Source organism: Crocodylus siamensis, chromosome 6, assembly GCF_052110815.1.
Source record: "Crocodylus siamensis isolate JL-2025a chromosome 6, ASM5211081v1, whole genome shotgun sequence".
Classification (NCBI taxonomy): Eukaryota; Metazoa; Chordata; order Crocodylia; family Crocodylidae; genus Crocodylus; species Crocodylus siamensis.
The window spans coordinates 4,638,000-4,662,463 of NC_143400.1; the positions used below are offsets into that span (position 1 = coordinate 4,638,000).

Sequence of the window (24,464 nt, forward strand, 5' to 3'; positions counted from 1 at the left end):
CCCGGAGCGGGGAGGAGACCCCAGCTGGCCGAGGGGGAGGGCGAGAGGGGAATTGCTCCCACCAAGGGTGCGTCCGAGTGCCCCTGACCCGGGCGGGCCCGCCACCTCGAGGATCCCAGGGGGCCCGGGGGGATGCAGCGAGGGCCCCGGCAGGAGGACCCCACGTGCCCACCGGCCCCCCTGGAGGTGGAGCGCCCTTGGCCCTCGTGGATGTGAGCGAGGGCTCATGGATATGCATGAGCCGAGGCAAGGGGCTGGGGGGGGGGAAGGGTGGCGACACTCTCCCCGCCCGCCTCATCTCTATGGTCAGCGCCCGGAAGAGCGCGGCGAGAGCCGCTTCCGGGTTAGGGGCGGGTGCGCCGGGGCCGGGCGATGGCGGCGCGCCTGGGCAGGAAGCGGCCGGTGCCGGCGCGGCCCAACGCGGCGCTGGAGCGCTGGCTGCAGGCGTGGCGGGACGAGGCGGCGGCGCGGGGCAGCAAGGCGCGCTTCGCCTACGAGCGGGTGAGCGGGGCGGGGCGGGGCGGGGCGGAGGCGCCGGGAGGGAACCGAGGCGTCCGGGCTGACCCCCGCCCCGCCCCGCCCCGCCCCCCCAGGCGCTGGTGTCCCTGCGCCGCTACCCCCTGCCCCTGCGCAGCGGCCGGGAGGCCTCCATCCTGCAGCACTTCGGGCCCGGGCTCTGCCGCCGCCTCGACCAGCACCTGCGCGGTACGGGGGGCGGCCCTAGGCTGGGGCACAGTACCCGGCACCCAATTCCTTCCCGGGCTGTGCCGGGGCAGACCTCCCCTGCCGCTGGCTGGGGGGAGGGGGGAGCTCGGGTGGGAAGAGGGGTGGGAGGGGGCTAAGGTAGTCAGGACGGGCGGGGGTGGGGCAGGCGGCTCGCCCCCCTCACCCCCTCCCCCGCAGGTGAAGACGCCCCCATGGAGCCCGCGGAGGGCGCCGCCCCCCCTCCCCTCCCGGAGCCGCAGGGACCCGCCCCCCTCACCAGTGCTGGGGACCCCCAGCCGGCCCCCCCGGTGAGTGGCCTCCTTCCACGGGCGCTGAAGGGGGGGCAGACGTGGGTTCTTTCCACACCCTCGCAGTCTGCTTCGGCAGAGGGGTGGGGCTGAGTCTTGGCTGTGCCCCGCCCCCTCCCAGAAGCGGCCCCGGCCCCCCCGGGGGTATCTCCCGGGCCCCCGCTCCGGGGGACACGCCTTGCTGCTGGCGCTGTACAAGGAGAGCCAGGTACACTCGGGTTTCCCGGGGGGGTGGCAGGGCGGTGGGACATCTGGGGTCCCCTGGGGGGGCTGGGGTCCTGCACGCCTGGGTTCCTGGGGAGGGGAGGGGGACACTGGGGGAAGCAGGGGGGCTGTGAGCCCGGAGGCCTGGCTTCTCGGCGAGGGGAGCCTGGATGCCTGGGTCCCCCCCACCCCTGTTGTGCCCCACAGACCCCGGGCGGGCGCGGGGCCCTGACGAAGGCGGAGCTGCAGCGGGCGGCCCAGCCGCTGTGCGACCAGCCCTTGGCTCCGGTGAGTGCGGCCCCAGCGCCTCCCTCGAGTCCCGCTTCCGCTGCCACCACTAGGCTCCAGACTCAATGTCCGCCAGCTGCCTGGTGCTTCTCCACTCCCCCCTCCCAACCCCTGCGGCAGCCCGGGCTCTGGCCCATTCGGCTATCACCAGGCTTCAGAGTTAAAACCACCGCTGGCACTTCAGGGGCTCCTGCCCACCTTTCAACACCAGCTGGCACCGTTAGCTCCCAGAGTTAAGTTAACACCCTGTACCTGTGACTGGCACCTCAAGGACCCACCTGCACCTCCCAAGCTGCACAGGCCCTGGAGTGCTCCCTTTGAAAAATCAATCACCTGTTATTAGGTTTCAGAGTTCACACACAATCACTGAGACTTACACCTAGGGCCCCCCCGTAGCCCTGCCCTGCCCCGCACCTCTAACCTGCCCCAGCCCAGCCTTGCAGGCTCAGTAGGCCTCCCTCACTTCCTCAAACTACGGTTCCTTCATTAGTTCCCAGAGTCAAGATGCCCAAATCTCTCATGGTCAGCAATTGGGGGCACTGCAGCCCTGCCCTCCCCCACCCTGCACAATCCTGGCCCCACCCCCACAGGGGCTTCCCCCACCAGGCCGCTCTGCCTTCATTAGCTTCCAGAGTCATTACGACGTCCCTCACGGCCAGGCCTGAGCAGCCATGGTCCCTGCATCTCGGGCTGTCCCCTCCTTGCCCCTAGCCCTGGACCCCACCCAACTTCTGGTGTATCACGGGGTCTGTGTTGCAGGCCGGGGGCCGGAGTGGGGCTTGGGCAACCATGAGCACCCTCATCCGTCGCAACCTCGTCCTCAAGGCTGGTGTACCACCCAGGTGGGTGCCATGAGCCCAGGGGATTGTGGGACACTGGGATCACTGGGGGTTGCGGGCAGGATTTATGGGACACTGGCAGGACATTATGAGACATTGGGGGTATAGGATTAGGGGCGGGGGGGGGGGGGACCAGGAAGGGGAGGTATCCTGAGGACGGTGGGATGATGGTTCTAGTGGGCTGGGGGGGGTGGTCTGCGGAGGATTATGGGGTGCTGGGGGTCACTGGCAAGTTGGGAGAGTCCACAAAGGATTATGGGACACTGGAGGTCAGGGTGAAGTTGTGCCCCAGAGTATTATGGGACTGGGGATCCTGGTGTGCTTGGTTGGGGGGTGGGGGAGATTTGCAGGGGGTTGTGGGATGCTTGGCCTCACAATAGGGCCAGGAGGGGAAGATTCAGGGGATTATGTGCCTCTGGAGGTCCCAGTGGGTTGGGGGACTATGCAGAGGATTATGGGATCCTGGGGACTACTGGGGTCTTCTGGGGGGAACTGGGACTGAGGTGTGAATGCGGGGATCACGGGACTGTGGGACTAGACCGGCCTCATCCCCTCCCAGGTACTCGCTGACCGCCCAGGGGCTGGAGCTTGCCCAGAGGCTGAAGGGGGGCCTTGAGCCGCAGACCCTCCTGGACTCTCGGGATGAGGAGGAGAACCAAGCCCCAGAGCCCCTCTGGTGAGTGCAGCTGTGCCTGGACTCCTGGGGTCTCTCCAGCTCCCTCTCCTTTGTCAGAGGGTGGTGGGAAGAGCAGGGGGGCTGAAGGCCTGAACTCCTGGGATCTCCCAGCTGCGGAAAGGAAGCGGGGTTGGGGGGTCAGATCATAGGGCACTGGGAGCCCTGGGTGCCTGGGCTCAGGAGCCCATGTCACTGCCCACCCCTCACCCTCTTCTCCCCCCAGCCTAACAGAGGCCCCAGGGGAGCCGACCCCCGAGATAGTACTGCGCCCTGGGGAGTTCGACATTGTCCTCTGCGTGGACTTTATTGAGACTACAGGGTGTGTGGGACATGAGGTTGGGTAACGGGGGGTGGGCCTGTGGGGTGCTGGGCCTGGGTTTGGGGAAGACTGGGGAGGTTGTCTATGGCATGCTGAGGCTGGATGTGGGGGAGATTAGGGGTATTGGGAGGTTTGGCCCTGTGTTTGAGAGGGGGCTCTGGGGGCCTGGAAGTGTTTGCAGGGAAAGCTGGGGGTCCCGGGCCTTGGGTTTGATGTAGATTAAGTTGGGGGGGGGCTCTGGGGAGCTAGCGATGGATGTCAGAGTGATTAGGATGGCAAGGGGGGGCTGGGCATAGGGGTGATGAGGTGGGGGGGCTGGGACTGGTTGTGGGCAAGTTTGGAGGGGGGCCTGGGTTTGAGAGAGGATTGTGTGGGAGGACCATGTGGAGATCTGAGGAAGCTCGGCCCTGGTTTTGCAGTGACTGGGAGGGTGGGGGACGGGAGCAGGAGGTTGGCTCAAGGGGTTTAGGGGAGTCTAGGGGGGCTGGACCATGGTTTGGGGGAGACCAAGGGGGTCAGGGAGCTGGTGGGGGCCTGTATGTTGGCGAGAATGGCGGGGCTGGGACTGGTTTTGAGGGAGATCAGTGGGTTGGGGGCTGTGGGGAGTCCAGGGTGGGCTGGGTTAGGGGGAGGTCAGGGGTGGGAGTTGTGGGGAGGGGACAGGGGCTGGAGCTGGCTGTATGCGGTTGGGGCTACCAGGGCTGGGTATAGGGAGGAGGATCAGGAGTTTGGGGGGCTTTGGGGTCACAGGCAGCACAGGGGTGGCTATGGGGGGTCTGTGTTTGGGGGGGTATATGGGGGGAAGGCTGGGGGTCACTGCTGGGGGCAGCTGCCTGGGGCCTTGCCAGGAGGGGGGGAGCTGGGGGGGTTTAGAGGATTTGGGAACCCCCTGACACAGTCAGGGGAACCTTGGGCCCCTGATCTCAACCCTACCCCCCAGGCCAGCAGGGGGCCAGAAACAGGCACTACTGGAAGCGCTGGTGCGGGGCGCCGTGCCCTACGACGTGCGCAAGCTCCACGTGGCTGATTTCGTCTGGGTCGCCCGGGAGCGCCAGCCCCGCGGTGGGTAGCATGGGCTGAGCCAGCTCTGGGGTACGGGGCTGAGGGGCACTGGGTAGAACCAGCTGCCATAACCGCCTCCGTCTCCCAGGTGTGGGGCCCCTCCGGGAGCTGGTCCTGGACTACGCGGTGGAGCGGAAGCGCATGGCTGACCTCTGTAGCAGCATCATGGACGGGCGCTTCCGGGAGCAGAAGGTGGGGGCTGGGATGGGTCTCATTTTGAAGGGGTGTGGTCTGGACTTGTGAGGGCGGGGCTCCTGTGGTTGGGGCCAGGGCTCAAAGCAGGGGGTGGAGCCCTGGAGTCTTGGGGGCAGGTCCCTAAACCCATAGTGGGCGTGGCTGTGTGGTGGGGTGGAAGTCCAGGGGGTGAGGCTTGAGGTTTGGGGGCAGTCTCTGACACGACCCCCCACCCCAACACCCCCAGTTCCGGCTGCGGCGCTGTGGCCTGCGCTGCCCCATCTACCTGGTGGAAGAGGCTGGTGCCGCCACCCAGTGTCTGCCAGAGAGCTCCCTGCGTCAGGCAGCCGTCAGCACCCAGGTACTCCCCAGGTCCTCCCCCGCCTGGCCTCTGCAGCCCCCCAAACCCTCCCTTCCCCCCGCCCCCCCGGTACCTTCCAGACTTCCAGCCAACCAGCCTCGTCATCCTAGCTTCCCCCCCAGTCCACATCCCAACACCTTCAGAGCCTCCACCACACCTCCCCATACCCTCTTCAGAGCCTGCTTCAGGCCCCCTGCACCAGGCATGGCAGACCCACAAGTCTTTGCCCCCTGCCCTTAGAGACCCCACCACAGCCAGGCATAGCCCCTGCCCTCAACTGAGCCTAGAAACAGCTGCACCCAGCACCCCAGTATGGACCCAGGCCTACCCTACCATGGGTCTCTACACCTGGTGTGCCCCTGCACCCCCACATATACCCCTTCCAGCTCTCAGGTACCAACCCTAGCTCCCAGAATCTACTCCAGCCCCCCACGCTCCCCACCCCTTCTGTAAGGGACCCAGGCATCCGGGCCTTGCCCCTGCAGGTGGTGGACGGCTTCTTCGTGAAGTACACCCAGGACCTGCGGGAGACGGCAGCCTATCTCACCCTGCTCACGCGGCACCTGGCCCGGCTCTATGGGGTAAGGGCGGGGGCTGCAGGTTTGGAGTGAGGGGCACCAGGCAGGGCTGGGGGAGCAGGGGTTGCAGGTCGAGAGTAGGGGGCATCGGTCCCTGACTGCCCCCTTTCCCCCAGCCCAAGACTCTGGTGAGCCGGAGGGACGACGCTGCCCCAGGCCCCCTGCCACTACCCCCCGTGGACCCCATTGCTCTCCTGCCCTTCACTAGCTTCAACCAGTTGGCTGCCAAGAACCAGGTGAGGAGCCTGATCCCAGTTGGGGGGCCAATCCTGGTGGCCAGGGTCCTGCTCCCCTGCTCAACCCCTGCCCTTTTCCCCCCAGGCACAGACGGTGCAGGGGGTCTTCGCCCGGCAGCTGATGCAGATCAGCGGAGTCAGTGGGGAGCGTGCAGCTGCCATCCTCCAGCGCTACCCCACCCCCACCAGGTGCTGGACGCCGGGGCCCCCTGGGATGGGAGGCAAGGAGAACTTGGATGCTTGGGTCCCACCCTAGTTGTAGGGTGGAGGTAGGGGCGGGTGGGAGTAGCCTGAAGCCCAGATGTCTGGGTTCTTCCCGCTTTTGCAGGGATAGAGCAGGGGCACTTGAGAACCTGAGTTTTCTGGGAGTGGGGGCGGGGAGGCCTGGGTTCCACCCCGGATCTCTCTGCAGCCTCCGTGAGGCCTTCACCGCCTGCCCTGACGCCCGAAGCCGTGAGCAGCTGCTGAGCGGCATCAAGTGTGGGAAGCTGAAGAGGTGAGACCCCCACCCTGGTGCCCCTGACTCCTGCCTTGCAGCCCTCTGCCCACTGTCCCCCCCATCCCTTCTCCGCCAGTATGAGCCCAGCCCCTGGGTTCTCTCCAATTCTGGGGGGGGCAGTGGGAGCTGGGGGCCACTGGATGCCTGGGTTTCCTTTGGCTCAGGTGGGGCAAGGGGGGCGGCACTGGCTGTTCTCTGCCTCGGTTTCCTCTCTGACCCTTCCCTCTGCTTCTTCCCCCAGGAACCTGGGCCCCGCGCTGAGCCGTACCCTGAGCCAGCTCTACTGCACCCCAGGGCCCCTCCCTTGAACTGGCCCTGCCCCCCACCTCACCTGGGTCCCTCTGCAAACTTTAATACACCTTTTGTACCAATAAAAACCTTTTTCTACCACGCCGGAGTGTTCGGGCCCAGAGACCTGGGTTTCTGCTCCCGCCTTTGGCGGGGAGCACGGCAGAGGAGGGCTGGGTATGGGGGCCCGGACCCCTGGGTTCCCACCCCTGAGAATGGATGAGACTGGACTCAGCTTAGCGCCATCATTTCTTCCTACGCGGGTCTCTCCCCCCAGTGCCCCCCCAATACCCTCCCTTGTCATCTTCCAGGCCAAGGGGGTCAGGTCCGGGTCAGCGCCACCTGCGGGGAGAGATGGGGGTGGGATCCGGCCCCGGGGCCCCTCACTCCTGCCCCATACCCCCCTGGTGGTGCCCTCCCAGCTCATTACTGCCCCTTTTCTCTTATCCCTGACCCCAGTTTCTGTCCTCCTACCCGTTCCTGTCCTCTCCCACCATGGTCTCCACCCCTTACCTGTTCTCAGCCAGCCAGGCCCAATATCTGCTCCTCTTCTCTTGGTATTTACCCCTTTCCCATCACCCCCCCACACTTCTTCCTACTACCAGCCCCCTGCCCCTGGTGCGTGTCCCCATAGCCCCACTTTTCCCACTCCCAGTGTCTGCCCAGCTCTCACCCCGGGGGGCTAGAAGGGGTGGGCGCCCACGAGCACGGTGAGGCGCAGCAGGGCGCGGGCGCGGTAGCTCAGCAGTGCATTGGTTGTCACCATCTCCAGATCCAAGACGAGCTCACGGGGGCCTGTCAGGGGCCGGGCCAGCACCAGCATGGCGCTCACATTGGTGATTTGCTGTGTGTGTGGGGGGAGGAGGTGGAGTCAGGAGCCTGTTGGGGACCCAGGTAGGGTGACCACCCATCCCTCATTAGGCAGGACAGTCCCAAAACAGGTCCTGGGACAGCATTTGTCCCAGATTCACAGTATCCTGCATGGCTCCTGGTTTGGGGAGCAGCAGGTTACCCTTGCAAGAGCAGCGCTCCAGCCGGCAAGGGACTGCCCGAGTGGGACACAGGAGCACCATGTACATGTGCACACCTGCACAGATGCACGTGGCTGGGAATACAGCCAGGCACCATGGAGAGCAGCCCCCTGCAGGTAAGTCTACAGGGGGAAGAGGGCGTGGGGAGTTGGAGGCCTCCATGGTGAGGGGGAGAGAGGGGGCAGGGGCTAGGGGTGCTACCCAGCCAAGGTGGTGATGGGGTTGGGGCCAGGGTGAGGAGTGTGATCATGAACAACACATGCCTTGGGCGTGTGTGGGGGCATGGCGGGAGCACGGAAGCAGTAAGCAGGGAGCTCCCGCAGATGCCACCAGCGGAAGGGGAGTGGGGTGGCCAGCACCAACCAGGGGTCAGCAACCACCCACAGATGCTGCTGGCAGCATCAGCAATGGCTAGGAGCAATTGCTGCCTGCCCATAGAGGCCACCTGTGGTGGTGGCAGGGTGGCCAGCGCTGAGCACCCACAGGTGCCAATAGTGTTGGCGGCGCCTTTTTGTAGGGGGTGCACTGCCATGCTCAGGGTGCATGTGGACCTGTGTGCACCACCTCCACGTCACCCCTGAGTGGGATGGAGCCAGGGGCAGCTCTCTAATAGCTCCTTCTACCTTCCCACTGGCCAGCTCCCTGACCAATCCAGGAACTCTTCCTGGCTAACTGAGGAAGTCCCACCTTCCTACAGGGGCAGTTCTGTGCTGAAACAGGAAGTCCTGCCTACCTGGCTCCCCAATAGCCAACTTCCTGCCTAAAGCGGGAAGTTCAGCCTTCCTCTGGTGGGAAGCCCCTGCTGAGACAGGAAGTCCCACCTGACTGCCAGCTTAATGGGGATGTCTCAGCCCCCTCTATGCTTGCACAGGCCAGGGCCCTGGCCCCCGCCCCCGCGGCGGCTCACCCGGATGTAGAAGTCACCCTGGTCGTTGCCGGCGCGGATGTGGAAGCTGTTGTAGGCGCCGGGGTAGACGCTGGTGGCCTGGATCTGGAAGACGTCAGCAGGGACAGGGCGCTCGGCTGCCAGCGCCATGGTGCGGAACACGATGGACGATGGCTGCTCCCGGCACCGCGGGCTCGAGGCTGGGCACACGCAGCGGCTGCGGCACAGCAGGGGCAGGGGTCAGCCCCCCATCCTGGGGGCTCCCCTAGACCCCCTGCGTTCCCTCCTGGGACTGGGGGCTGGACACTGTGATGCTTGGGATCCCTCCCAGCTGGGGGGTTGCATGGCAGAGGGGTTCAAACTGGGGGTTCACTCCTGGAGGGCTGGGTTGTCTCCTTGATGGGGGAGGGCCCTTCTTTGGCCCCACTCACTTGTCGGAGACCTGGACGTAGGGCTCCACGCAGCGGTTCTTCTCCAGGCAGCGCCAGCCCCCGTGGAAGTTAAAGCAGGTCTGAGACTCCGTGCATTCATGAGTGCCTGTCTCGCACTCGTTAATGTCTGCGGGTAACGAGGAAGGGGGTCAGACCATCCTGCTGAGGCTGGGCGCGGGGAGCACCAGGCACAATCCAGACCCCCTCCCCCAGGGGGCAAGGGGGAGCAGGTACCTTGGCAGAGGCGGGTGCCCAGCAGCTGGTAGCCCTGGGGGCAGGTGCAGGAGAACTTCCCCGGCTCATTCACGCAGCGGAACTGGCAGAGGTAGCTCGAGTAGCTGCACTCGTCGATGTCTGGGGAGGTGGGGGGGTCAGACACAGGGACAGATAGACCAGACCCCGCCACCGTCCCAGGGAAGCCCCCTCCTCTGCCAGGCACAGGCCCAGGGGCCAGAGAAGGAGAGGGTAGGTGTAAGAGGGGTGGCCACAAAGATGAGAGGAGCTAAAAGAAGGAGCTGAAAACTAAGCATGAGCTAAGATGGGGCAGGCTACTGTTTTGGGCAGAGGCCCGTCTACTGAGTTTTGGCAAGCCATGAAGGGCTGCATGCCAGGCAGCCCAGGGCAGATCAAGATGAAGTTTTCTACATTTTTTGGGGCCCTGCAGGCTGGACAGAATGGCCTGATGCACCCCTGGGCTGAGAGAGAGAGGAGGGCGGGGCAACCAGCAAGGGGCGGGGCCAGTAGAAGGCAGGAGGTGAGGGAAAGGGGCAGGGCTAGGAATAAGGCCTGTGGCGGTGGGCGGAGAGGCCGACCCAGAGAGACGAGGCCGGATTAGGCCTGCAGGGGCCAGGCCGACGGCGGGGGCGGGGGCGCAGGGCTGGGTGCTAGTCGGGGTGCGGGGGCGGCGGCTGCGGCAGGGCTCTACCATTGCACGCGAAGCCGTCGGCGTCGAGCTCGTAGCCGGGCCCGCAGCGGCAGATGAAGGTGCCGTAGGTGTTGAGGCAGCGCTGGGCGCACGGGGCCCCCATCCCGCACTCGTCCACGTCTGCAACAGCGCCCCGTGAGCCGCCGGCCCGCGCCCGCGCCCGCGCCCGCGCCCCCCCGCCGCCCCCGGCCGCGCGCCCAGCGCCCGCGGGGCTCACCCACGCAGGAGCGGTTGTTGGCGGCCAGCTGGAAGCCGGGCTCGCACTGGCAGGCGAAGGAGCCGGGCGAGTTGACGCAGCGGTGCTGGCAGTAGCGGTAGCGGCACTCGTCGATGTCTGCGGGCAGGCGGGGCTTAACTCGGGCGGCCCCGCCCTCCCTCCCTTACGGCCCGCCCCTGGCCCAGACTCCGCCCTCGGGTGGCCCAAGCCCCGCCCCCGCACGCACCCACGCACTCGGCGCCGACCTTGCGGTATCCGGGCGGGCAGGCGCAGCGGAAGGCGCCGGGCGCGTTGAGGCAGTCCTGGCTGGGCTGGCAGTCGTGCAGCTCCAGCGCGCACTCGTCCACGTCTGCGGAGCCACCGTCAGCCCCGCCCCCAGCCCACCTGGCCCCCAGCCCCTCCCCGCTAGGCCCCGCCCCCAGGCCTGCGGGCTCTGGCCTGCCCGGCCAGGGGGACCCCCACGCCTCACGCCCCGCCCCCAGTCCCTCCTGCGGCCGCCCGCATTCCCCAAGCCCCGCCCCCAGCCCGCTCAGGCCCCGCCCCCAGCTCACCCGCGCAGGCGCCCTGGCCGTCGGGGGCGTAGCCGGGGGGACAGGGGTTGTGGAGGGGCGGGGGCGGAGGCCGGGGGGGCCGCGGCGGGGCCGGGGGGGCGGGGCCCGGGGCGGTGACGTCGCTGATGACGGAGGCGGAGCGCGGCAGGCAGAGGTAGCCGCCGTAGTGGTTGATGCACTTCATCTCGCCCTTGCAGGCGTCCGCGATCGTCTCGCACTCGTCCACGTCTGCGGGCGTCCCGCACCCCCGTCACCGGGACCCGGGCGTCCCGCACTCCTCCCCCCGCCCCCATCACCGGGGTCCCGGGCGTCCCGCACTCCCCCCCCCGTCACCGGGGTCCCGGGCGTCCCGCACTCCGCCCCCGTCACCGGGGTCCCGCACTCCCCCCCGTCACCGTCACCGGGGTCCCGGGCGTCCCGCACTCCCCCTCGTCACCGTCACTGGGGTCCCGGGCGTCCCGCACTCCCCCGTCACCGGGACCCGGGCGTCCCGCACCCCCCGCCCTCGTCACCCTCACCGGGACCCGGGCGTCCCGCACTCCCCCCCCCGTCACCGGGGTCCCGGGCGTCCCGCACTCCCCCCCCGTCACCGTCACCGGGGTCCCGGGCGTCCCGCACTCCGCCCCCGTCACCGGGGTCCCGCACTCCCCCCCGTCACCGTCACCGGGGTCCCGGGCGTCCCGCACTCCCCCGTCACCGGGACCCGGGCGTCCCGCACCCCCCGCCCTCGTCACCCTCACCGGGACCCGGGCGTCCCGCACTCCCCCCCGTCACCGAGGACCCGGGCATCCCGCACCCACCCCGTCCCCGTCCCCGGGCGTCCCGCACCCACCCCGCCCCCGTCACCGGGACCCGGGCATCCCGCACCCACCCCGTCCCCGTCACTAGGGACCAGGCGTCTAGGACGCCCCGTCACGCGGGACGGGGGAGCCGGGAGGCCGGAGCTGCCCCCCAGGAGCCCCGGTGTCCGGCCCACCTTTGCAGTACTGCGTCTCGGCGTCCCACTCGTAGCCGTCGGTGCACTCCTGCGGGGGGAGCGGGTCAGCGCCGCGCGGCTCCACGCGGCCCCCCCAGCGACCCCCCTCCCCCGCCCCGCGTTACCGTGAACGTGTCCGGCTCCTCCGGCTCCTGGGACAGCGCGACCCGCGCCAGCGCCGCCAGCAGCAGCCACGACACCGGGGCCATGTCCTGGGGGGGCGGCAGGGCTGCGGGTCGGGAGTGCGGGGCACCGGCAGGGCTGGGGGGGGCAGGGGGCTGCGAGGCACCGGCAGCCCCCCGCCCCCCGGAAACCCAGGGGTCCGAGTGTGCGCACGGAGGGGGGGCTATGGTGGGGGGGGTCGGGGGGGCGCACAGGGAAGCCCCGCCCCACGCAAGCCCCAATTGGCTGCCTTCCACCAGGAGGCGGGGCCGGGAGCCAGGCAGCCAATGCGAACTTCTCTCCCCCTCCCGGGACCCCAGTAAGGGGTGGGGGCAGCGCCCTGCTCCGAGTGAACAGCCCGCGGGGGCGGGGGCGGGAGGCCGGGCCGGGGGTCGACCCCTCCTCCCGGGCCCGCGGGTCAGGACACCGTCGGAGGGACCCCGGCGGCCGCGGCCCCGAGACAGCCCCGGGGCTCGGGACACCTCCGTCCCAGCGGAGGCCAGGATCCGGGCCCCCACCCCCACAGCGACCCCAGGCGTGCGGGACGGCACCCGGGGGCCCGCCCCCCGCGGCATCCGGCCCGGGCCCCCGCTCACCCCCTGCCCGGTCCGGTCCGTCCCCTCCGGGCCCTGCTGCGCCGCTGCCTGGGGCCGCGGATCCTCCGCCCGACGCGCTGGCGGCCCCCGGGCCCCGCCCCCGGGGCCCAGGCTCCACCCCCCGCCGGCATGCCCCGCCCCTACCTCATTTCCATTGGCGGAGGCTGTGCCTGGAGCCCGCCCCTCGGCTGCCAAGCACCGCCCCTCCCCGAGAACACGCCCTCTCTAGCTGCCAATCCTCCGAGCTCCACCCCTAAACTGGGAGGCCCCGCCCCTTTCCACCCAAGGACCACCTCCCCGCCCGGGGACCACGCCCCCTCCTGCAGGAGGTTAACCCCCCCATGCAAGTGTCCCAGGCCCCCACTCCCCTCCGCGGCAGGGAGAGAAGCCGAGCAAGCAGCTCCCCCCCCCTCCCTGCCCAGGTGCCCGGGCTCCTTGCCACGCAGGGCTTGGCCCCGGGCAAGGATTAACCCTGGGCCAGCCTTGCACGCCTGCCTGGGCTGGCCCAGGGCAGGGGGGGAACTAGGGGGAGCCACTCCACAGCAGGCAGGTGGGAGCCGGGACACCTGGGTGCCCCCACCCTGGCTCAGCCCCAGCCCAGGGCTGATGGAAGGGGCCAGGCTCTGACTTCCAGCTTTTGGGTACCAGCATGCAGCTGGCTCTGGGGCACGGGCGAGTAGAACAGGGTCCCAGACACACGCAGGCCCAGCCCTAATGCTGCCTTTATTGTCTGTGGGACCCAAGGGAAAGGGATAGGGGCATGGAGGGCTGGTGGGGGGGGCACAGAGAAGCCCCTGCTTGAGCTGGGGGGCTGGAGTGGGGCGACATGCTCAGTCGTGGTACATCTGGAGCAGGCAGGCCGTGACTGTGTTCATGTACCGGTCCCACAGGGCCTGGTGCCTGTGGGGAGAGAACAGGCAGTGAGCTGTGGCTTTGGGGGGTGCCAGGGGCTGGGTGTAACATGAGGCTGGCACTTGGGGGGTGGGGCAGGGGCTTCATACAACAGGCTCTCATTAGTTGTGGGGTAAGGACAGAGCCTGGGTCTACTGGATGCAGCTGGCCCTGGGGGCAGGGGCTGGGTACAACAGGCTCTCACTATTTGGGGGGTGGGCACAGAGCCTGGGTCTACCAGATGCAGCTGGTTCCGGGTGGGCACTGGGTGGGTACAACATGCAGCTGGCTCTGGGGGGCAGGGGCTGGGTACTAGTTGCGGGGTGGGCTCGGGGCCTGGCTCTACCCACTGTAGCTGGCTCTGCGGGCGGCTGGCTGGGAATAACTCAGCCAGCCCTGGGGGCTGCACCAGGCTGCGGCTGGCTCTGCATGGGGAGGTCCCCGGCGTGGTTTGGGACAGGAAGTGCCTACCGGAAGGCATCCAGGGCATGGGCGGAGCCCGTGTACTGGGTCAGGAAGAGTCGCATGTCACTCAGGGGCCACCTGTCAGCCTTGCAGGGCTCGATAAACTGGGGGGAAAAGAGGGGCAGGTCAGGGGGGCTGCACCTCCCCATCCCCCTCTCCTGCCCCCTGGGGGCAGGGGCACCTAGCCCCCCCAGGAAGGGGCAGGGCATCAAAAGGTTTATACCAGGACAGGGGCCCCCCCTATAGTGGCCCAACAGGGCCAAGGGGGCCTGGAAGGGGCGGGGGGGGCTGGCTGGGTCCGGGCCCCGTGAGGGGTGTGGGGAAGGGGCTGGGAAGGGCCTGTGGGGAAGGGCCCCGCTCTCACCCCAAGCCCTGGCCTCCCCCCGCAGGAACCCAGGGAGAGGGTGGGGGGGCCCACAGGGTGCTGAGGGCCAGCATGGGGCCCATGGGGCTAGGGGGGCCACGTGGCATGTGACAAGCTGTGGGGGATAGGGAGGGGGCTCCTGAGAGGATTGGCAGTGCCTGTTGGCGGGGGGAGCCCTGGAGGGCACAGAGGAAGGCGGGGTCGCAGGGCCGGCACCTTCTCGACGAGGTCCACAAAGAAGTCGCGCAGGTCCTTGGCGTGGGTCAGTTTGCAGGCGATGTTCACCAGCCCCCGCGACAGGTTCTGGGGCAGGAGGGGGGGTCAGAGAGCACACAGGACCCTCCCGCCCCCCCACGGGACCTGGGGGAGCCCCAGCACCAGAACACCAGAGCAAAGCGGGGAAAGACCCCAGGTGTTGGGCTTGCAGGCCCCACTGCTAGAGACCCCCAGCCTCCACTCCTGGATCCCCCCTCTCAGGAACCCCAGGCAGCTTGGCCACCAGGGCTGGGGACAGGGCTGGGTTGGCAGCACCCCCTGCTGGACACCCCCAGAGCTGCAGAGCCAGGTAGGGCCGCAAGGTCCTCTGGGGGCTTGGCTAGGCTGGAGTGGGTGGGGGGCAGCCGTGCCCAGCTCACCTTGAAGTTGGTCTCCATCTCATTGTACACAGAAATCTTGCCACGCAGCGCTGTGCACACCAGACTGGGGGCAGAGCAGGGTCAGGGAGACTGGCCCTGGCAGAGGACCCAGGCGTCCAGGGGCACCAAGAACCACTTGCCCTCCCCTCCCCTCCCCCCCCCCAGGGATCCAGGTGTCCCGCACATGCAGACCCCCCTACTCTAACGCCGCAGCTGCCACTGCCCTCCCAGGGAACCCAGGCATCCGGGGGCAACCCAGGCCCCCACTCACCCCTCCAACTCCCAACTCCCCCCCAGGGAACGGGCTCCCAGCCAGGCTCCACTGCTCCCACCCCAGCCCCGCTCCCCTCCCGGGAACCCCTAGCACCTCTTGTGCTGGTCCAGCAGGTCCTTGTCAGCCACAAGCACCTTGAGCTCCTTGAGCTCCTGGAGAAACTCTTTGTCCAGGTCCACATCCATGTCGTCCACGTGGGAGTCTGGAGGGGGACATGACACATGCAGCTGAGGCTGGGGTGGGTGCCAGAGGCTGGGCAGAGTATGCTGAGACTGGGGTGTGGCAGGGCATGATATAATGCTGTGGTCTGCTCTGGGGGGCTCTGGGGACCGGGTGTAACAGGCTGCGGCTGGTTCTGGGGTGGGGCAGGGCTGGGTAGAACAGGCTGCAGCTGGCCCGGAGAGATGGGGTGGGGGAGAAGGCTGGATTTAACAGGATGCAGCTGGCTCTGGGGTGGGGCAGGGCTCAGTACAACATTGCAGCTGGCTCTGGGGGTGGTGAGGGCTGCGGCCGGGTGGAAGAGGGGCCGGACTCACCCACGGCACCCAGTGTCCAGTGCTGGATGAGGTGCTGGGCGCAGGCAGCGAAGTCCCGGAAGCTCAGGTACTGCAGCTTCTTCTTGCCAGTCTCAAAGCGGCTGTTGGCAAAGAACACGATGGCAGCGTAGTCCCTGTGTGGGGCAGGGGGGGTTAGACACAGCCCTGTGGCTCTCTGCCTGCCCATGTGCCACGCGGCCCCCCACGGTACCGGGCAAGGTGGTCGGGCAGCAGGAAGTGCTGCTGGATGTTGTCGACCAGGGGCCCGCGCAGCTCCTCGACCGCCTTGAACACGCGCTTGAAGTTGTCAAACTGCGGGGGGGGGCAGGTGGGCAGGGGGTGAGTGCCTGCCCCCTGACATCCTGGGAGCCCCCTCACCCCAGAGCACTGTGGGTGCCCAGGCCCCATGGGGGACCAGGCCAGGCCCACCTGGCGCCGGCAGCTCTTGAGGGTGATGCCCGTCTTGGTGCTGACGTCATCCAGGTCCTTCTTGGTGCCCTTGGACAGCTTCTTGCCCAGCAGCTCCCGCACGAATGGTTCGTCGAAGGCGTAGTACCTGAGTGGGGGGGGGAGGGGTCAGGCTGAGATGGCCCCAAACACGCCAGCACTGCCCCTACCCCTAGGACCCTGCCCCTTTACACCCCACCCCTGTGATCTGGCCCTGCACCCAGTCCCTAGAGCTCCGCCCCCTCGTGCCAGGGCCCTGCCCCAAGCCTTTGGCTGCCACCCCCCAGCTGTGGCCCCGCCCACCTCTGGATAAGGCCGGCCTGGCGCTCAGGTGGGATCTGGAAGAGCAGCTGGTGGGCCAGCTTGGGTGGTGCGTGCAGCAGGCGCTCCAGCATGTGGCACGTGCGGTAGTGGTCCAGGGTGTCACTGTGCAGCACCGCCCCCGGGCCCGCCCCCGGGCCCGCCCCCGGCTGCTCCAGCGCCCCCGCCTGCAGCCGCCGGCCCACCGCCTCCGACACTGTGCCGGGAGAGAGGGGTCAGTGCCCTGCACCCCCACCCTAACCCCACAGCCCTTGCACGTCGGGGAGGGGAGCAGTGCCATCAATCCCCCCAGCCCCCATGCTGCCCAGGGAAGAGGTGACAGTGCCTCAGAGCCTCCAGGTAACCACCCCATAGCCACCACATCTGCTCCATAGCACCCCCAACACCCTACCACCCCCCACAAATCTGCCCCAACCCCGCAGCCACCCCATCAGCCCTGCAGAGCCCTCACAACACCCCATAACCCTGCCAGGAGATGGGATCAGAGTGGGGGTCAGAGCCAGAGCCACCCCCGCCGGCCCCGGGCCCCGACACTGTGTGCTGGGGCGATGCCGCCCCGGAGCCACGCCCCCCACCCACGGAGAGACCCCAGAGGTCCGGGCTGCCGCTCCCCCCCCGCAGGGGCCCAGGCGCACCCGAGTAGCCGTCCAGCCAGAGCTGATAGACCTCCTCGTCGATCAGCGTCGTGTTGCCCACGAAGATGTCCAGGTTGTTCGTCATGGCCGGGACCTGGCGCGGCTGCGGCCAGCAGAGGACCCAGGCGTCCCGGTGCCGCTCCCCCGGGGAGCCCGGGCTGCGAGCCTCCCGCCGCCTGAGCCCCGCCCCCACCCATTCACTTCCTGCTACGTCACGCAGGGGGCGGGGCTGCAGGTGCTCGGGCGCCCGGTTCCGCGCTCCGGCCCCTGCCTCGCGCCTGGGGCCCGGCCGCTCGCCCCGTCCAGGGCCCGCACCGCCTCCGGCCCGGGCTCGCAGGGGTTAACAGATGTCCTTGCCCCGCCCCAGGGGTTCAAGCCCCGCCCTCGGGGCACAAACTCCTGCCTCATTGCCCTCAGGGTCCAAACTCCTGACTCATTGCCCCGCCCACTGGGCTCCAGCCCCGCCCCCTCGCTCCTGCCCTGCAGCCCCCTGCCCCCCGGCGCCGGCGCCCCTCTATCCAAGCCTCGGGGGCTGGCTTGTAGGCCAGGGCTCCTTCCCCTGGGGGCAGGGTGGTGCGCACTGGACCACGTGGCACCCGGGTCCGGAGCCAGCCAGGGTCCAGGCGCTCCCACGGGCAAGTGGATGGGAGGCGAGGGGGCCCCCCTGGGTTCCCCAACCTCCTGGAGGAAGGGGAGGGGCCTGGGCAGGCCTGGGCCAATGAGAGGGAGCCTAGCCCCTGCCCAGCCTCCAGGATCAGCAAGCTCCTGGCCCCTACCCCAGGGACCTCTGGCTGCTGGGGCAGTTCAGGGGAAGAGGGGCGCGGCTGGGCCATCGTGGGCGTGGTTTAGGAAGAAGGGGTGGGGTTTGAGGATGGGGGCGTGGAGGTTCTGGGCGGGGCTTAGAATAAAGGGGCGGTGTTTTCAAGGCGGGGGCCGGGTGTTGGTGGGGGAAGGGGCATGGCTTGAGAGAAAGGGGCGTGGTTTCGAGGCATTCGAAAGGTTGCGGGACGAGGGGAACATCACAGCTGCCCCCCAGGTTGGGGCTATTTATAGTTCCTGACGTCACAGCGAAACCTGAACTCTTTCATAAATAGCTGCTGAGGTCATATTCAAACCGAGCCGACCTGTAACTCGCAGTGACGTCATTGTGCAGGTGCCTGGCTACTACGACTTCTGACATCATTACACCAGGGGTCCACTCTAGCTCGGGGGAACCTCTGACATCACTGCCCCGCCCCAGAAGCCCCTTTGCACCTGGCCCCTCCCCACTGCAGTCGTGGCAGTCGTGGCTTCACCCGCCACTACTGCGCATGCGCCGGAAGCCCTGCTGCTGATTGGAGGAGAGCATGAGCTCAGCTAATCAGCACGCAGGATTCCTGGGGGCGACCAATCCGGGTCCAGAGCGAGTCCGCAACCTCGGCGGCCGTCTGGGGTCTCAGGAGCCAAGACCCCGGCGCTCATTGTCATTCATACCCACAAGGCAGCGCGACCGCCGCCTGCCCCGCCATGGCCCATTTCCAGGGTCCGGGGGGTCTCGGTGAGCGCCGGCCGAGCCGCGCCGGGGGCGGAAGGATCGGGGCTGCGCCGGGGGGGCAGGGGCTGCTCGGGGACAGGGTCACCCTAAGGCGCAGTGGGGTTGATCTGGGGAACGGGAATGGGGCGGGGCCTGCTTCGGTGCTGTGACGTCATGGGGGTATCCCCCGCCTGGTCCCCTGGCAGCCTTGGGGGCGGGGGAGGGCTTCTGTTCCGTGCATGCCTGACAGTGCCCCCCCCGGAGAAATGTCACCCCCAAGGGGCGGGTTGCCCCAGTCTCCATGGAAACAGCCCGCCCTGCCCCGTGGCGGCCAGGCCGGGGGGTTGTTGCCGGGCGTGGGGGGGCCGCCGGGCCGGGGCGCGGGCAGCAAGGCCGGTCTCTGCCCCGCAGGCTCCAAGCAGCGGCTCCGCGGCCCCACCGTCGGGGCCCCCCCGCAGCTCTTCGATGACACGAGCGCGGGGCTCGGGCCCGCCCCCGCGGCCCCCGCCATCGACATGGGCTTCGGGGCGCTGCTCCCGGGGCCCGTGGCCGACGCGGCGGCCGCCTACGGAGCGTCCCTCGCCAGCCACGGCCAGGACGTGATGCACACGGAGGTAGGGGCGGCCCCGGCGCCTGGGTCCCCCCAGCTCTGCGGGGGGGGTCTCCCCTCTGACCTGGCCCCCTCCGCTCCCAGCTCCAGCGCTTCGTGGCCGGCAGCAGGCTCCGGTACCTCTTTGCCGTGGACACGGCCTACGTGGCCCGAAAGCTGGGGCTGCTGCTGTTCCCCTTCGCCCACCAGGTAGCCCGGACGCCGGGGGGCTCGGGGCCGGGGAGCGGGGCCGGGGCGCCCGGACGCCGGGGTCAGCGCCCTCCTTGCTCCGCAGCACTGGGAGCTGCGGTACAGCCACGACCTGCCCCTGCCCCCGCGCCAGGACCTCAACGCCCCGGACCTCTACATCCCCAGTGAGTGCAGTGCGCCCCGCGCCGCCCCGCGCCGCCCCGCGCCGGGCGCTCACGCCCCGCACCCCTTCTTGCAGCCATGGCCTTCGTCACCTACGTCCTCCTGGCAGGGATGGCCCTGGGGCTGCAGGACAGGTGAGTGCGCCCGTGCCCCGCGGACCCCGCGCTGCCCCCCGAGGCCCCCACCCGGCTGCCCGTGCCCCCTCCCCGCAGGTTCTCGCCGGAGGCGCTGGGGCTCTGGGCCCGCCGGGCGCTGGGCTGGGCGCTGGCCGAGCTCCTGGCCCTGCTGCTCGGGCTCTACGCGGCAGCGGCGCCCGACACCCTCGGGCCCTGCGACCTGCTCGCCTACAGCGGCTACAAATACGTCGGGTAGGGCCCTGGGCGGGGCTTGCACTAGGGGCGGGGCCTAGCCCGGGCCGGCTCGAGGGGGGGGTGAGAGCCCCGGGAGGGGGCGGGGACGGGGGCGGGCCGAGGGAGTGGGGGGCGGAGCCGAGCAGGGAAGGGGGCGGGACCCTGGCGAGACCTGTGCCTCTAGCCCCGCCCCTCCCTCAGGATGCTGCTGGCCGTGCTGGGCGGGCTGGCGCTGGGCCCCGACGGCTTCCACGTGCTCTTCGCCTGGACCTCCTGTGCCCTCGCCTACTTCCTGGTGAGCCTGCCTGTGACCCCTGACCCCTGACCCCTCCCCCCGGAGCCCTGCTTGGCCCCAGGGCTGATGCTGGGGCTAGGGCCGTGTTTGAATCCCCGTCCCCCGCCAGGCCCGGTCCCTGCGCACGAAGCTGTCCCCGGCTGAGGGTCCCGGCGCCCCGCGGGGGGCGGGGCGGGGGCGGGGCTTCCTGCCCCTGGCGGTCGCCGCCCTCCAGCCCTTCGTTGCCTATTGGCTCACGGCCCCGCTGCTCTCCTGAGCCGCGCCCGGCGCCTGGGTCCTCCCGGCCCCCGCGGCCCTCACCACAGCGACCCGCGGGCACCTGGGTCCTCCGCCCACGCGTCCCGCCGCGCCTGGGCCTTCGCCACGTGCCTGCCTGGACCCTCCGTGCGGGCTGGAGCCCGGGCCTGGGGGCAACGGCCTCCAGCACAGGACACGGCCCCCCCCGAGCGCGGGGCGGCAATAAAGACTGGGACACTGCGCTTGGCTTCCTGTGACGGGGCGGGGGCCGCCCCGATGGTGCGTGTGGGGGGCATTAGTGCTGGAGACCTGGCCCTTAAAGCAGGACCCCGGGGGAGGCAAGGACACGTGGGGCCCGCAGCCGCGGGGGGGCCGGGCCAGGAGGAAGCAGCGCGGGGCAATGCGCCCCGCTCCCGCCCCGGCCCGCCTGCCCCGGCTCCGCCACGTCCCGACCGGGAGCAAGCGGCTCCGAGCCCGCAGCTGCCGCTTGTCGGCCTCGTGCGCGGGGCGATCCGCGGCGTCCGGCCCAGCCCCTGCTCCCGCCCCCGCCCCCGCCCCATCGACCCCCCCAGAGCGGGGGCCCGGCTCCCCTCCCCCTCATCTCTGGGGTCCTGGTACTTTTTTTGCAAGTATTTTATTCAGCCACAAACTCGGGGGTTTTCACCCCCAAAATGTTTCTGATACACAAACGCCCCCAGGAGGGCGGGATGGGGGGGCTCTGGGTGTCCTGCCAGGGGGCGGGGCTTCTCCTGCCCCGCCCCCACCCACACCAGTCCGGGGGGGCTCTGCCCCTCCCCCGGGCCCGTCCCCCAGACATGAGCCACTGGACACACAGGACACAGACAACGACCCCGGCCCCGCCCCCCGGTGCCCCCCGCCAGTCACCGGCGCAGGGGGCGGAGCCCCAGGTCCATGGGCGGGGCCTCACAGCAGCAGGGGCGGCGCCTCGGCGCCCGGCGGCCCCTGTGGTCGGTGCCGGCGGCGCGGGGTGGGGCGAAGCCAGGCGTCCGGGAGCGGCGGGTCCGGCCTCAGAAACTCACCAGGGTGTAAACCATACTGCGGGGAGAGGAGCGGGGGCTGCAGGCGGGCCGCGCCGCGCCGCGCCGCCCCCCCCCCCCCGCCCCCGGGCCCCGCGCACCTGTACAGGTAGTAGAAGAAGGAGACCAGGTAAAAGGCCAGTTTGCACCACGACTCCTTCTGGCAGTAGCTCAGGATGTCCGCGTTCATGATGGACACGGCGTCGTACATCACCTCCGAGCCGTCCGCCGGGCGGTGGAAGTACCTGGGGCGGGGGCGGGGGCGGGGGTCACCGCCGGTGCCCCTCGGTCCCGCCCGACGCCCCCCGCCCCGACCTGCCCCCGCGCCGGCCGGGCGCCCTCACCGCCACAGGTGGTAGAAGAGCAGGGGGATGTTGAGGCCCAGCGTCACCCACTCCGCCGCGCAGAGGAACATGAGGCAGAAGAGCCCGTGGATCGAGTACTCGGGCACCACCAGCTGCGGGAACCCAGGCCCGGGTCACGGACGCGCGGCGACCCCGCGTGTGGCGCGGAGACCGGCCGCGGGGCCGCGGCGTCGGCTGCCTCCGATGCTCGGGGGCCCAGGGCCTGCCCCTGCGGGGATGCGGGGCGGGAGTGCGGGACACGGGGGGCGGGGGGGGGGGCAGACGGACACACACCGACCTTCCTCAGGAGACAGCAAATCCGCTCGATGTTTTTCAACCTCTCGCGCTGCAGGAGAGAGACGCGAGGCAGGGTAAGAGGGCCGGCCGCCTGGGTGCCCTCGTGTCCTTGTCTCCCGCCCCAGAACGGGGGCGGCGGGGGAAGGGGCACGCCGCCGTGAGCTCGCCCGCCCCGCTGGGATCCCAGCCTAGAAATAGCTCCGTGGCCTGAATTCACGGCCCCGCAGCGTCTTCGCCCCCAGCGGGGCAGCCCCGCAGGCCTGGCTCCGTCCCAGCGCCCTCCCCCTGGGGCCCGAGTGTCCCCGATAGCGAAATGGGAACGTGCCTCGTCCTGGTGTCGCCTGGGGGTGCGGGGTCGGGAGTGCGGGGCACCGGGGGTGCGGGGTCGGGAGTGCGGGGCGCCGGCGGGCGGAACCGGGAGCCCGGGCGCCCGGCGCGCACCTGGTCCGGCGGACAGACAGACAGACAGAGAGCGGCGGGCGGGCGGACAGACAGACAGACAGGGGCGGCGGAGGCGCGCACTTACGGCCCGTGCGGGGTTGCCCTGGTCGATCGGGTTCTTGAAGTCGGTGCGGAGCTCGTCGAAGGCGATGATCTGCGGGGACACGGGGCGGGAGGCGGCTGCGGCGGACTCCCGGGCGGGACCGGCCGCGGCGGCTCTGGGGGCACCGGGACCCCCGGGAGGGCAGAGAGCCCAGGCGTCCGGGCCCCCGCCGGCTGCTCCCGCCGGCCCGGGCAGCGCCAGGGGGGCCAAGGCTCGTGTCAGCCCCCAGCCCTGTCGGTGCCCCGCACTCCCGAGCCGCAGCCCCTGCCCCCGGCAGGCGCCTGGCACTGGAGGACCCCCCCCCCCGGCCACGGTCCCGCACAAGAGGCTCAGGACCGAGGCCGGGGTTGGCGCCAGGTGCGCGGGCTCCTGCCCCCCCCCCGGCCGCCCGCCGATGTGGCCCGTGAAAAAGGTCACGGGGGGAGGGAGTGAGGGGCACCGCTGGAGGGGGGGGGCTGCGGTGGCAGCCGGGGGCAGGGGGCGGGGCCGGTTGCCATGGCATCAGTCTCACCTCGGTGCCATTGGTCGGCGCGCAGACCGTCGCCGGGGAAACGGCGATGGTTTCCCGACGGGGGGGAGTGGGCGAGAGAACATCGCTCCCGCCGCGGGGAGGGGGCGGCGCTGCCCCGGACGCCTGGGTCCCGCGAGCCTGGCACGGGCCCCGGGACCCCCCCCCCGCCCCCCGCCGGGTCCCGTTGGGGGGGCAGCTCGGACTTCTGGGTTCTCGGGGGGGGCTGGGTCTGGCCCTTGATTGTGGCACCCCCAGCCGCGCCGGTGCCCCCGCTCCCCACCCGCAGTACCTGCCCCTGGCTGCGGCTGGGGGGGGCTGCCGAGCCGAGCGGCGCTGGTCGGGAGTGCGGGGCACCGGGGGGTGCCGGGGGCTGGGGGGGTGCCAGGTCTGGTCCCCAGCCCCATCCTGTAAACAGATGTAGTTGCCATGGCGACCAGCCCCGGTTTCCTTGGTTACGGCGGGGCGAGGAGATGATGGGGGGGGTCGCGGACGGGGAAGGGGGGGCTCCATCCCCGGGCGCCGCATCAGACCTGGCGGGGCTGCGGGCCGGGGAGCGACGGGCACCGGGGGGGGGGGCGGTGCGGGAGCGACGGGCACCGGCCGGGCCTGGGGGCTGCGGGCGGCCCCGATCCGGACTCACGTGCCAGATGACGAAGAAGATGAGCGAGGCGCACAGCACGAGGGTCAGCATGTAGCAGAAGGCGGCGAAGGTGAACGCCATGGCCCGGACGCCTGGGTCCCTCGGCCGGGGCGGCGGGGGGGGTCACCCCGGCCCGGCCCGGCCCGGGGGCTCCCGCCCGCCCTAGCAGCGCCGCGCGCCCATGGGCCGGCCCGGATCGGGCCCCGGGTCGGGATCGGGGCCGCTGCGCGCTGCCGCCGCCGCCCGCTCGGCCGGTGCTCGCGGGAGGGGCGCGGGCGAGGCGGGGTGGGGCGGGGCGGGCGCGTGCGTGCGTGCCTCGGCCGCCTGGGCTCCCTGCGCGTGTCGGCCGGCGCGCGTGTGCGTGTGCGTGTGCGCGCCCGCGTGCCCCGGCCGCCAGGGGTGTTGCGCGCCCGACGTGTGCGCGCGCGGGGTCTCCGTGTCCGCGGCGGCGCGCGGGGCCCCGGCCGCCTGGGCTCCGCCGCCGCGCGTGAGCTGCGTGGGCCCCGGGCGGTTGCCATGGCGACGTGGGGGGCGGGGCGAGGAGCCCGGGGGGGGGCTGCCCCCGGCACCGCCTCGCGCGCGGGCACGCACACGCGCACGGACACGGGCTGGCGGGCGCGCGCGGCCGCCAGATCTCGGCTCCGTCTGTCCAGCACCCGCGACCGGGGGGGCTGCGGGCCACCGGCGTAGGGGCGGAGTTTGCCTGAGTGGGCGTGGCCGCAGGGCCGGGCGAGACCACGCCCACTGGCTAGCGCCAAGGAACCCAGGAGTCCGGCCCCCGAGGGGTGCACAGCTCGGCCCCGCCCCTCCGAGTCGCGAGGGCGGGGTCGCGGCCTGGGGGCGGGCGCTCCCGCG

At 70.4% G+C, this 24,464-nt stretch overlaps 5 protein-coding genes across 20 annotated transcripts; 2 read left to right on the top strand and 3 right to left on the bottom strand.

Annotated features, from left to right (window-relative positions):
* Positions 1-71: 71 nt before the first annotated feature.
* On the top strand, positions 72-6,639 carry MUS81 (MUS81 structure-specific endonuclease subunit). Of its 6 annotated transcripts, none has more exons than XM_090055017.1 (16): positions 263-501; positions 594-705; positions 904-1,013; positions 1,135-1,221; positions 1,425-1,505; positions 2,265-2,347; positions 2,904-3,020; positions 3,244-3,339; positions 4,280-4,401; positions 4,490-4,593; positions 4,823-4,936; positions 5,422-5,517; positions 5,631-5,750; positions 5,836-5,939; positions 6,079-6,246; positions 6,491-6,639. In XM_090055017.1, exons 1-16 carry the CDS (start codon positions 373-375, stop codon positions 6,555-6,557), a joined length of 1,710 nt encoding a protein of 569 aa, XP_089911143.1. In that variant the 5' UTR covers positions 263-372; the 3' UTR covers positions 6,558-6,639. The 6 variants fall into 6 exon arrangements, with proteins under 6 accessions (XP_089911147.1, XP_089911142.1, XP_089911144.1 ...); XM_090055020.1 differs by having other exon boundaries at positions 266-501; positions 6,163-6,246; XM_090055021.1 differs by lacking the exon at positions 594-705 and having other exon boundaries at positions 72-501; positions 5,836-5,971; positions 6,163-6,246.
* A 129-nt stretch (positions 6,640-6,768) lies between these two features.
* Positions 6,769-12,458, bottom strand: EFEMP2 (EGF-like fibulin extracellular matrix protein 2). Of its 5 annotated transcripts, none has more exons than XM_090055012.1 (12): positions 12,313-12,458; positions 11,680-11,783; positions 11,555-11,603; positions 10,579-10,806; positions 10,273-10,376; positions 10,028-10,144; positions 9,811-9,930; positions 9,120-9,239; positions 8,886-9,012; positions 8,476-8,671; positions 7,211-7,381; positions 6,769-6,879 (listed from the first exon to the last, which is right to left on the bottom strand). In XM_090055012.1, exons 1-11 carry the CDS (start codon positions 12,441-12,443, stop codon positions 7,220-7,222), a joined length of 1,458 nt encoding a protein of 485 aa, XP_089911138.1. In that variant the 5' UTR covers positions 12,444-12,458; the 3' UTR covers positions 6,769-6,879; positions 7,211-7,219. The 5 variants fall into 5 exon arrangements, with proteins under 5 accessions (XP_089911138.1, XP_089911140.1, XP_089911141.1 ...); XM_090055014.1 differs by having other exon boundaries at positions 10,254-10,376; positions 11,680-11,766; positions 12,313-12,425; XM_090055015.1 differs by having other exon boundaries at positions 10,254-10,376; positions 12,313-12,424.
* Positions 12,459-13,016: 558 nt separating this feature from the next.
* FIBP (FGF1 intracellular binding protein) lies at positions 13,017-17,321 on the bottom strand. Of its 2 annotated transcripts, none has more exons than XM_090055109.1 (10): positions 16,881-17,321; positions 16,228-16,441; positions 15,907-16,033; positions 15,689-15,789; positions 15,478-15,578; positions 15,035-15,143; positions 14,668-14,731; positions 14,249-14,335; positions 13,675-13,772; positions 13,017-13,212 (listed from the first exon to the last, which is right to left on the bottom strand). In XM_090055109.1, exons 1-10 carry the CDS (start codon positions 16,963-16,965, stop codon positions 13,143-13,145), a joined length of 1,056 nt encoding a protein of 351 aa, XP_089911235.1. In that variant the 5' UTR covers positions 16,966-17,321; the 3' UTR covers positions 13,017-13,142. The 2 variants fall into 2 exon arrangements, with proteins under 2 accessions (XP_089911235.1, XP_089911234.1); XM_090055108.1 differs by having other exon boundaries at positions 15,478-15,611; positions 16,881-17,312.
* A 1,152-nt stretch (positions 17,322-18,473) lies between these two features.
* YIF1A (Yip1 interacting factor homolog A, membrane trafficking protein) lies at positions 18,474-20,508 on the top strand. 6 transcript variants are annotated; one of them, XM_090055089.1, is made up of 7 exons: positions 18,484-19,007; positions 19,088-19,192; positions 19,278-19,356; positions 19,431-19,488; positions 19,567-19,722; positions 19,906-19,999; positions 20,109-20,476. In XM_090055089.1, exons 1-7 carry the CDS (start codon positions 18,633-18,635, stop codon positions 20,253-20,255), a joined length of 1,014 nt encoding a protein of 337 aa, XP_089911215.1. In that variant the 5' UTR covers positions 18,484-18,632; the 3' UTR covers positions 20,256-20,476. The 6 variants fall into 6 exon arrangements, with proteins under 6 accessions (XP_089911213.1, XP_089911212.1, XP_089911217.1 ...); XM_090055091.1 differs by lacking the exon at positions 19,567-19,722 and having other exon boundaries at positions 18,476-19,007; XM_090055090.1 differs by lacking the exon at positions 19,088-19,192 and having other exon boundaries at positions 18,478-19,007.
* A 354-nt stretch (positions 20,509-20,862) lies between these two features.
* CNIH2 (cornichon family AMPA receptor auxiliary protein 2) lies at positions 20,863-23,836 on the bottom strand. Its single transcript, XM_090055198.1, has 6 exons — positions 23,610-23,836; positions 22,441-22,509; positions 21,916-21,963; positions 21,618-21,730; positions 21,375-21,518; positions 20,863-21,292 (listed from the first exon to the last, which is right to left on the bottom strand). Exons 1-6 carry the CDS (start codon positions 23,688-23,690, stop codon positions 21,265-21,267), a joined length of 483 nt encoding a protein of 160 aa, XP_089911324.1. The 5' UTR covers positions 23,691-23,836; the 3' UTR covers positions 20,863-21,264.
* Between the last annotated feature and the right edge of the window lie 628 nt (positions 23,837-24,464).

Bases quoted from the DNA above. Each gene is read 5' to 3' on its own strand.
- MUS81 (XM_090055016.1), top strand. From the start codon at position 237: ATGAGCCGAGGCAAGGGGCTGGGGGGGGGGAAGGGTGGCGACACTCTC. The intron at 3,021-3,243 runs GTGAGTGCAGCT...TTCTCCCCCCAG, and splicing joins CAAGCCCCAGAGCCCCTCTG to CCTAACAGAGGCCCCAGGGG. The intron at 4,937-5,421 runs GTACTCCCCAGG...TTGCCCCTGCAG, and splicing joins AGGCAGCCGTCAGCACCCAG to GTGGTGGACGGCTTCTTCGT.
- EFEMP2 (XM_090055012.1), bottom strand. From the start codon at position 12,443: ATGCCGGCGGGGGGTGGAGCCTGGGCCCCGGGGGCGGGGCCCGGGGGC. The intron at 10,377-10,578 runs GTGAGCTGGGGG...GTGGCTCCGCAG, and splicing joins CGGCCAGGGCGCCTGCGCGG to ACGTGGACGAGTGCGCGCTG. The intron at 9,013-9,119 runs GTACCTGCTCCC...CGTTACCCGCAG, and splicing joins GGGCACCCGCCTCTGCCAAG to ACATTAACGAGTGCGAGACA.
- FIBP (XM_090055108.1), bottom strand. From the start codon at position 16,965: ATGACGAACAACCTGGACATCTTCGTGGGCAACACGACGCTGATCGAC. The intron at 16,034-16,227 runs GTGGGCGGGGCC...CCCCCCACTCAG, and splicing joins CAGGCCGGCCTTATCCAGAG to GTACTACGCCTTCGACGAAC. The intron at 15,790-15,906 runs GTGGGCCTGGCC...CCCCCCCCGCAG, and splicing joins TCAAGAGCTGCCGGCGCCAG to TTTGACAACTTCAAGCGCGT.
- YIF1A (XM_090055085.1), top strand. From the start codon at position 18,633: ATGCCTGACAGTGCCCCCCCCGGAGAAATGTCACCCCCAAGGGGCGGG. The intron at 19,193-19,277 runs GTAGCCCGGACG...CTTGCTCCGCAG, and splicing joins TGTTCCCCTTCGCCCACCAG to CACTGGGAGCTGCGGTACAG. The intron at 19,489-19,566 runs GTGAGTGCGCCC...CCCTCCCCGCAG, and splicing joins GCCCTGGGGCTGCAGGACAG to GTTCTCGCCGGAGGCGCTGG.
- CNIH2 (XM_090055198.1), bottom strand. From the start codon at position 23,690: ATGGCGTTCACCTTCGCCGCCTTCTGCTACATGCTGACCCTCGTGCTG. The intron at 21,964-22,440 runs GTAAGTGCGCGC...TCTCTCCTGCAG, and splicing joins AGGGCAACCCCGCACGGGCC to CGCGAGAGGTTGAAAAACAT. The intron at 21,293-21,374 runs GTGCGCGGGGCC...CTCTCCCCGCAG, and splicing joins TTCTTCTACTACCTGTACAG to TATGGTTTACACCCTGGTGA.